This window comes from Meleagris gallopavo, chromosome Z, assembly GCF_000146605.3.
Source record: "Meleagris gallopavo isolate NT-WF06-2002-E0010 breed Aviagen turkey brand Nicholas breeding stock chromosome Z, Turkey_5.1, whole genome shotgun sequence".
NCBI lineage: Eukaryota > Metazoa > Chordata > Aves > Galliformes > Phasianidae > Meleagris > Meleagris gallopavo.
This window is the reverse complement of record NC_015041.2, coordinates 42,312,341-42,322,773: the sequence shown is the minus strand read 5'-3', so window position 1 is coordinate 42,322,773 and position 10,433 is coordinate 42,312,341. Positions and strand designations below refer to the sequence as shown.

The 10,433-nt window shown below is 36.0% G+C and overlaps 1 protein-coding gene across 1 annotated transcript in view; it reads left to right on the top strand.

The window, feature by feature from the left end:
- MAN2A1 (mannosidase alpha class 2A member 1) overlaps window positions 1-10,433 on the top strand; it is a 66,373-nt gene that overhangs the window by 41,002 nt on the left and 14,938 nt on the right. Inside the window, exon 8 of the mRNA XM_019610221.1 lies at window positions 426-559. Coding sequence (XP_019465766.1) covers window positions 426-559 — 134 coding nt within the window. The remainder of the gene's footprint in view (window positions 1-425; window positions 560-10,433) is intronic.

Sequence of the window (10,433 nt, the reverse complement as noted above, 5' to 3'; positions counted from 1 at the left end):
AAAAATAGTGCAATGTTTTATGTAGCATTAGCTGAAACATTTTACAATGCATTAGCTGATGTCCCAATACAAAGGATCTCTCTGCAGCTACTTGAGGTGGTTCTTCTCTTGATGTTTGATGCACCAAGCATCCTTGTTGCAAGAAATGGTTAACAGTTTTTCATGCTAAATTTCAGTGTGGAGAACTATGTTAAAAAAATTCACTAAACCTTCTACTGGATTATACACTAAAATTTTGGAAGATTACAGCCAAAATCATAGAGTATTCTTATTATCAGTCCTAATAATTTGAATCTACTATTAATTCTCCATGTGAACGAGAAAAATTGTGATGTTTATAATTCATATTTCAGAATATTTTTCTACATTTATTAGAAACCTAACATACTTCTATTACCACTACAATTCCTATATTGTATTTTCAGGCCAATTGGAAGTAATCATGGATCGTCGACTTATGCAGGATGACAACCGTGGCCTTGGACAGGGTGTCCAAGATAACAAGATTACAGCTAATGTCTTCCGACTTTTGCTAGAAAGAAGGCATGGAACAGATGTGGTAGGAATTACTGCCTGGATTTTTCTGTCTGATTAAGACATGAATTTTTATTTCTGTTGTAAAAGTAGTGAGCTTAGTAAAGAAGACTTTCAGTGAGCAGTAGAACTAAGAAAGTACAGCTTTTCTGGGGAGTTTTCTGAGATTGCTTGCACATTCTCACCATAAGCTCTACATTTTTAACAATCACAGAAATACCTCCTTTCTTACACTTGTCTTCCTCCATTATCTGTCACCTGGATAAGAGGTGATAAGTATTTGATATGTTTCGGAGATTGTATATATATTGATTGCATTACTTCAGTGCATCACTGAGGTACTGTTGTATATTTCTTCTTTAAATATTTATTGGCTTTTATTTCTATTTTTCCAAGAAGCTTGTAGGTAATTAGTGAGACTTTTCCTTATCAGAGTTTAATGAAACTGGAACAGTGGTAAAAAAAATAATTTGGAACGAATGGGTGGAACAAAACTGAACTTAAATTTCTTGGGAAATAAAATTTAACAAGAAATATTTAGATCTAGCCGTAAGTCTCCTCAGTTCACTTTGGTTTTGGAAAAATAGAGACCAAAAAAAGCCTTTTTTTTCTTGTACATCTTGTTTTAGTGTTTTATATATACATATTTTCAGTTAACTTCCATTAGAAAAGGATACCGTCTACCATTAGGAAAGGATAAAATGAAAAGTACATTTTTGTACTGAGACAGAGGAATCGTGGTGACAGCCCTGAATAGATTTTGAAATCGTCACATGACTTAAGATGAGTAGTTGTGTACTGAATTGCTAATAAATATGCAGATAAATGGAAATAAATTCTGTTTTATGATGGATATCACCAAGCACTGTGAGAGGTTGATAATATCAAGCCTGGAACTAATTTCAAACATGATTGACATTTTTTTCAGGTTGTACATATTGCTATAATTTTCTAGTTCCTCATCTGTGTAACATAGTACACTAACAGTTACCAGTGTGGTGTGGAAATATCTGATCCACTGAAGTGCTGGAAACATTCTAGCTTTGACAGCAGTGGTTGTTACCCAGGTTAATCTATCTTGGTAAGAAGAAACCTGCAGAGAGATCTATGCTGCCTCAAACTTTTTAGTACCCAGAGTAATAATATTAATTAAATTAATTATTTAATTAAAATAATTAAATTAAAATGCGAAGTAAATTACAATTATTGGACACAGAAAACAATTTTTATATAGCAAGAAATACTAGGGGACTACAGGAGTAGCGTGCCATGGTGCTTGCATCTGCACTGTGTGTAGTTCAGGTATTTTCCACAGAATCATAAAATACTTTCATAGGTACCTCTGGAAGTCTTACTGTCCAGACCTTGCTCAAAACAGATCTACTTCTATATCAAAAGAGGCTTAAAAATGATTCAAAGGACTGATCATTGATTTAGATTGTGATGATCTGATGATGATCGGACTGTGATTGATTTGAAGGGTTGTAACACACCTGTTGCATACTTGTAAGGGAGCTTCTTTGATACTTTTCCTCCAAAAGAAAACTCTAAAAGTGTGTGCATGCGCAGACTCCTCTGCAAAATAACATGGGTTATTTTATATTTAGTGGGTTGTTAATTGTGATTGACCATCAGTTTGAACTCAGGACTGCATCTTTCTGATGTTAGATGTGGAATTCCTCAATAGTATTTCTAGCTTTCTGATCCTTGAAAATTTTCCAAATATCTGTAATGTTTTCTGATTCTTGTTACTTTCATGTGTGTTGAAATAAGGAAGGGGGAGTACTCCCCTGTCTCAGTGTTTCCTAAAATATGCAAATATATTTTTACTGCATTGTTACTCAGGAGGTTGTTGTTAGAATCATTAATAATAGCCCTGTCAGAAGAGATTATGGAGAAATTATATGCAGTTTATGTATGCGATGGGATGCACTGTGTGACTCATACACTGACCTTAATTTTGTTGTCAAGACCTATCTTGTTATTTACTTAAGGAACAGTGGAAGGAAGGAGAGATTTTTGATCACTTGGCATCTTTGTCAGTACAGGCTTTTCCTAAAGTAGTTTCCAATTTAATACTATCTCAAAAAAGTTCTTACGAGTAGGAGTCTTTCTGCTCTTTGGGAAACTTCTACTTGGGAAAAGGAATGCAATTGAAGTCTGGTACATGAAAATTCTTTAAGATGAACTGAAATAAATGTGCATCACTTTAATGTAGTTGCTGTAGCCTAATCCTAGTGTTTCCTGGATATTGTCTGTTGAATTTTAGCTCATCTCACCAGTAATAGGTATTCATGCTGATAGCATCTCCATGCAAATGGCTTCAGGTTAGTTTAACTGATTTTGCCCTGTGCCCTGAATTTGGATACTACAAAAAATGTATTAACTGACAGGATTGTACATTAAGTAAGCTGTGTACATAGCAAGAGCTGGACAAATCCTATTTCACTTTCAATTACACTCATCTGATTTACTGCTAACTTTGTCTCTGAGCCCTCTATTGGTGTTATTAATATGCTTTGATACAAATTCTAGATACATCTTCTCCTAGATGTAACTATTTCTGCTTATGTTCATTTTGTCCTTGCAAGCTTTAATTGCCTCTGCACGTATTTTTGACTTTTTTCTCCTCTTCATTCATTCCTCTTTTTCCTCAGATCATTCTGAGCAAGAATCAAATGCATTTTATTTTTAAAGGGATCATTGTTATCTGAAAATGAAACAGAGCACAGTTATAAGTACCTGTCTGTCAAAACACTAAGTGCTGCTTTATTTTTTGAAAATATAGTCTTTATTTTATACTTATTATAAAATTCATTAAAAATAAACTTTAGTGCCTTTTCTTTCCAAGACTCAATGTTTTATATTAGTATAAGAATAGGAATGGCACAAAATTTGTATGAAGGAGTAATATATTTATTTCCTCAATTGCATTGTTGGAGAAAAAGGTGCTATTCCAAGCAGACGTGTTCTTCTTCATGTTTGTATTTTGTACCTTAGCTTGACTTGTTCAGCTTTTATAACTGGATTTATACTGTAGCTTCAAGCAAAGAGCCAGTAGCTCAAAAATCTGCTATTATTTGGGAAAGGTTTTTAGAGAAACAGTTTTACAGGCCATTAATAAAATCACAAATATGTGGCAGTCATATAATCAAACTCCTTTTTCTCCATCACATACAACCGTTCTTTTTTCTTAAGTAACTGTCAGTACCACTTTCTCTGAAAATATATGCCTGATTATATAACCATTCGTCTGATTATTGAGTTGTACTTGCCTCTTATATGAAGTGCCTATTTATAATGCATATACATACTTCATGTAGTAGCCATTTACTGTATGCTGCTATTCATTACCATATTTTAGCAAGTGTAATTGTGAATGGTTTTGGGCTGCTTCGTCCCAGTTCCATAACTAATGGAGCAGAGGGACCCACAGACCCACATCATGGGAGAGGGTGAAGGGAAAAAGGGGAAAAGGAAGGGAGATGGGCCTAAAAATAAAAACAGTGGCTAAGAAAGAAAACTAATTTACTAAGTATGATAGTGGAATGTGAGATAACAGAATATAATACAGTGTAATTGGAAATGAAGCTAGTAAATCAAATAAAATGAGAGAGAGTGTGTTCAAAACCAAAGGCCTTACTCTAACACTGAAGGCGTTCTAACACAGCTAGGGAGCACATATTACAGGGATGAGCAGTAAAAGAAGGGACAGTCTCATGATGCAGTTTTCTCTTTTCCTCTAAATAGAAAATGGAAACAAAACAGTAAAAGTCTTCTGGGATATGCAGTTCTCTTCTAAGAACCAGTTACATGGACATACTGACAATCCACAGAACTGGAGCATTAATTCTTTAACTCCTGGCATGCTACCTGATTTTATGATGTGAAATACCAGTAACAAAAATCATAAAACTATGACACTATGAACACATCTGCAGTGAATTATACTATTTTCTTGGGTTGTTTTCATTTATCTTCTTTTGTGTATACTTGCCTGTCAATTCTTTTTAGAAAAATAGTATTTTACTTCAGTAGTATGTTTAGTATTAAAGCTTGGTTTCTCCATTCCTAGCTAATGTTGCTGGCCAAAGTAGGAAAGTATGTCTCTTCGGAAGCTACTCTGAATTGGTGCAATTTGGAATCTAAACTTTGCTGTATATCCTATTCTAGGATGACCTGGTCATTTCCTCTGCAAGTTCTTAGGGCAGAACAGAGTTCTTCATTAAGGAAGGAGAGATGCTGCAAGCCAGGCTTCTTTTCCTTAAATTCTCAAGTAAAATAACTCCAAATGGTATGATCTGTTTGCATGTGGAACAAGTAGTTTCTATCAACATGAAGAATTCCCATTAGCAGCAAATTTCTGGTGCAGGTAGCTTCACTGGAGATAAAAAACAGGAGATACTGATCTATATTATTCTTCTGTCATCATAATCACTTAGGGAAGCTACTTCCTCATCATAGTGCAACTCCAGAAAATTTCTGATCTGTGTTCTGTCATCCTCTGGGACAGCAGAAGTTCATCCCAGTCAACTGGAAGCAGTATCTTGCAGAGTGTCACTTCTACATCTCTGGCATGCGTTATTTCTTTGGGTATTAAGTCAATTCTCCTTACTCTTGCAACATTACTGGAAAACACAGACGTTAAGAGTAATATAAAATAAATCAAATTGGAGGGAGAAGCTATGAATGAAGTATAAAATTCTTTCATTGTTCAAAATGTGTGTTGTAATACCTTTTGTGCAACTGTAGGGATGGCTTCATACTTGCCAACCACTAAGTGTTATGGTATGCTTCTGGTCATGGTGGCTAGTTAATTTTTTTTGCTCTTTTGTAGCTGTTTGTGCTACAAATAATCTATTTATAGAATGTGATTGATATTATGGCATCTGACTAAAGATTAATTAAATTAAACACAAGGACCTTACAGTGATCAAGGGACCAGCAAAAAATGAGAGCAACCCCAGGAACCTTTTTTAGGGAGTAATGCAGAACACTGAATTGGCTACTCTTGAGACCTGTGAAGAAGGTCACTTAGTTTCTTACTGGTGTGAATTTCAACAACATGATTCGGTAGAAATCACTTTGTAAAGACTAAGGAGTTGATTGCCTGTAAGTATGCCAGACTTGAGGGATTTGTAGAGGGGAAGAACTGTGTTTTAAAACAAAGCACGCACACAAAAAAAAGGCTTGGTGTAGAGATATTAAGGGGAAGAAACGTAAGCAGAGTAGGATTGAGTGAGTGCAAGAATTAGATGGAAAAGGGAAATAAAAGGGTCTATGCTTGGTTACTACAGACAATCCTATTTCTGTGTGAGTGCATCATTTACTCTGAGCCTATGAGAACATTTAGACAGTTTCAGATCAGTATAAGAAACGAGGAAGAGATTTACTGGTTAACTGTTGGAGAAAAAGACCACAAGACTGAGAGAAAAAAAAATGACAGAACTAGCTGCCAGTTACTGGGAAGACCCTTATTCTGTGTGTACATGTGAACTGCTAGCAAACTTGAAGGTGATGTGTAAGGAACCTGTACCAGAAATGATGTAAAGTCTGATATAGCGAGTGGTTAAGAGATCTAAGATTCAAGCCTGGATATCAGACAGACTTAAAGTCCACACTATTGAGGTGTCAGTGGATATTGAGTTAATACAGTGAACAGTTGAAATACAGTTTCACCAGTGAACTTTAGACCTCATCAGCTGTAGGATCAAGTCAGGTCTCTTCTGTTTATGTTTGAGTGCTCTGTGGGTTCTGTTAAAGGCTCTATTTTCATTTGTGTGGCTAGTCAAGTAAGAGGTGTGTGTTTATGTGTGCCTGTTGAGGATACAGGCCTTGCTTCTGCCTGGAGTAGGAAAACAGGACCACAGCAGTCTTTTGTCTTTTGAACTAGGATAAGAGTGGTCTTAGAGACCACCAAATTTGAGTCTTAACGGCCTGGGAAAAATAAATTCCCTGAGGACAAAGTTCACTGTATGTGCTAATTAGTAGAAGACATGGGTTTCCTCACTTGCAGTCATAGATCCAGCTCTGCTGGTATGAACACTTTGTGGTTGTTTTAGAGTGACTCTAAACCGACTTGCAACCTCATGGCTATCTGACAGAGCCTCATAATTTTTGTGTCGTTTATAATTAATCTTCAGGGACCCCTTTCACCTTGTGTTTTTAGTGTAGCCTCGAAGTAAATATAGTGAAAATATTCCATTCTCATAGGTAAAGACCTAGCATGATCCTTAAAAAGGCTTGAAACATGTTACTAAATTAAGGATTTTTGTCCCCCAGGATTTCAGGAAAGTCTTAGTGCTTTACAATAGCAGAAAATAATCTGCGGTAGTGTTCTTGTTCAGAGACTTCATAAGATTTCAGGGCAGCTTTGTGTTCAGAAATCGGGTTCCTGGCTGATATTTCTGATGGCAGTTTATCCAGATTTCCCTAAGAGCATAATTCATTGTAGATGACTTATTCTTTTATAAGTATTTGCATATTGCTCGGCTGAAGAATCTTGTGCAACCTCAAGATCTTAACTGTTCCAAAATCAAGGAAGGTCTTATCACCTTGCCTGATTTTTACTCAATCGTAGTGTATCTTTACTACCACTGGCAAGGGTAAAAACTGCAAGAAGTGATGGACAGTATTTTCTTCAACATGTGGTTGCATTCGCCAAATGTGGGTGGTATTCTTTGTCACTGAAAAGGAATTATTCATCTCAGAAGAAAAAAAGTTTTTTCTGTTGCTTTCTGCTTTTGAAGTGGATGAAAGTTTGGAGATCCGTTGTAGGCTGAGGAAGATCTGAATATGCTTTTCACAAACGGATAATTCAAAACTCTGAATAATCTAGTTGCTTCAGAAGGAAAATTGATATAAGTATGTAAACATGCAAGATCCTTTTATCCAGTCTGCATTAGCGTCTAATTGCTATTTGTTCCGCTACCAGTGTAAACTCCATGTAATATTCTTATTGCCTTCTCAAAAACACTAGTTTTTATGGGCACAGTAAATTCTAGCTCTAGACAGAGATGGAAAGGAATAGCTGTACATCCATATCTGGTAACTTTCTATGAAATCAGAACTTGACATGATCGGTTTTTTTGTGCAATTTTGTATAAGTTTAAAGAAAGTGCATCGGATTTTTACATCCAGGCCATCTTGCATGCCTACTATATCCTACTATAAAGATGAAACAGTTTAGTGCTTGATGTCAGAGTCATGAATTTGTCTAAAATCAGTTCCAAAGAAAATCTGAGTTTTCTTACAAAATTGGGAGCTACAGGGCAGTGTGCAGGAAGTTTGCGTAATCTTTTCACTCTTACAGACACTTTTCAAGTGGAGAACGCATTACATAGGTAAGCATTCAGGGATACATAGGTAAGGATTCAGGGATTTTTTTTGCTTTGTAATGTGTGTATTTTAAAGATAAAGCAGCAGTACTTAACTATCATGGATTTTGCCATATTGATGTAGTCAGTGATATTGACTGTCATTATGCCTTTAAACATGTTATTATGGTATCACCCGTATGGTTTCCTACATAGAGGCAGTATCTCAGCTGACCAGAAACAGATTGTCAGTCTTTGAATATCACAGAAGAACTAGTTTTTCTTTCCCTATTGGTCTTTGAGAAGCCTTAGATACTTTAGCTGACCATCTCAGTTGCTGTTTGTTGCTAGGTTATGATGGAGAAATATTTAATAACATTGCCTGTCTTTATTTTGTAACTGGAAATGCTCTGAAGCGATTTTTTACTTCGCAGATTGTATTTTCCAGATCAGGAGCATTTTTCTTCTGCCAGTGAATTTTCATAACCTATGAAAGTTACTAAAATTTGTTTCTTCACGCAACATGAAAAGAAGTGAAGGGGTGTTTCCTTTCAGGAACAGTACAAGTGTTTTCGTCTGCATTCCTTCATTTTTCAGGCCTAAAATTCTATTTCTTTCTAGACTTTATTGGAATGCACTGAGATCCAAAGTCACTATCCACATTTCAGCAGCTCAATCAGATTGTTTGGATGCTAGTGTAGTTTTAGAGTTTTTATTTGTGTGGAAATATCTTTCCACATTTGCGCTGTTCTTCGTAGAGAAGTATCTAAAGGAAAACTGAATAATGAAGATTTGTGATTTGATTCTCTGTCTGCCCCGGCTTGCTTTCCTTAATTTTTTGCATTGTAAATTTAAGATTACTTGCCTTTTGAAAAGTTAATTGTTTCTCTGTTAGCTCAGTTTGAAGTCCAATTATCAGCTGTTTCAGTTTTACTGTATTCTATTCTGTTCATTCTTCCGTTCAATTACTAAGTGATTTCTGAAGAGTTTAATTAGTGTTTTTTCCCCCTCTAATTAAAGACCCCAGTTCCTCAATTTAAACTCTTAACAGAGAAGTGTTTGAGACTTTTCTTAATGTGTGCCATTCTCCTTTTATTGATAGAATAGCTCTTGTCTGCTATAAGGACACATGCTAGAGATGAGGCTATGTTTAGAATTTGTTGCACACTGTAACATAGTGTTATATTGGAGTCTGTTTTGCTTTATTGTTGTGTTGTTCTAGTAGTTGTTGTTGTTGTTTCGTTTTTCTCATGAATCTGAAAATTCAGAATTATTCACCTTACTTTTGATTACAAAGAAAGAACAAATATGAGGATTTGTGTACATCTTTGTAAAATCATTGCAGGGTTAAATTTCAAAGCAGATTGTTTCCAATCGGATAATTGTATGTGAATGTGCTACAAAGTAGTTTTAAAAAGCAGTATTTAGTTTGATTAGAACAAATTAAGCCAGCTGTATCAGTGGCATTTGTCAGAATCTTGCCAATATATAATGTTTACAAAGCTACCAGTGGAGCTAGGTTCCAAACTTTGACTGTTGAACATTGTCACTGAAATTGAGGAAACAATGTCAGTTCTGAGAGAATAGTACTTTAATTAGATGGAGACTGTGGGACAGTGACTTCTAGAATCAGTGAGGTTGGAAAGGCCAGTAAGATCATCTAGTCCAGCCATCAACCCATGCTTATGGCCGCTCTAGACCATGTCAATCAGTGCAAGATCTATGCCTTTCTTGAAAACTCCCAGGGCAGTGACTCCACCTCCTCTTTGGGCAGGCTGTTCCAATACCTCAGCATTCCTTCTGAGCAGAAATTTTTTCTTCACGTCCAACCTGATGTGGCATCAGCAGAGTACTGCTGGAAACTACACACATAGCAAATGTTTATACAGAGTAACTGTTTTTCCAAATCTGCTCTGTTTACAGGAAAAAAGCCTTCCCTTCTCTGTATTTCTACAGAGTCCTATTTAAATGTTATATCATTTGACTGAGAAGGGAAGGCATGCTCCACTCCTTTTGTGAATGTAATGCTTATAGGGCAGAGAATTGGGCTTTGAAGTGTTCCTTCTGGATTTTTTGTAACAGCAAACAATAGTCTTGGTGATGTTTATAAAACCCCTTTCCTTTATTTAGTCTTCTGGCAGGTTTTGACACTTGCTTTACTCTCCATTCCTGTTGACTGCAGCTGTTCCGTTGGTGCAGATTGACATTCCAGATATGGAAATACAAGATGCATCATAAAATCTCCATCTTAGTGCAGCTTTTAGAAGTTTGAATTTTGATGATGTTCAAGTTGGATGTTTCTGACTGTGATAAAACATCTAAACACATCAGGAGCAAAGATGAGTGACCAGAAAATGACCAGAGTCCCTCAAGGTCATTTTCCTACAATCTTCAGTTACTTCAAGAATCTAGGAAGTTGAGAGCCACTCTTTGTGTTTCTGATCAGAGTTTCCTGACTACTTTGTCCATGACAGTAAATGGTTCTCTCCAGCCTATATTCTTCTTGAAAGTTGTCAGTGTCTTTACTTTCATCTCTTCTCAACTGAGACTGATTTTACTGCATCTTTACAGTAAAAAAAAACC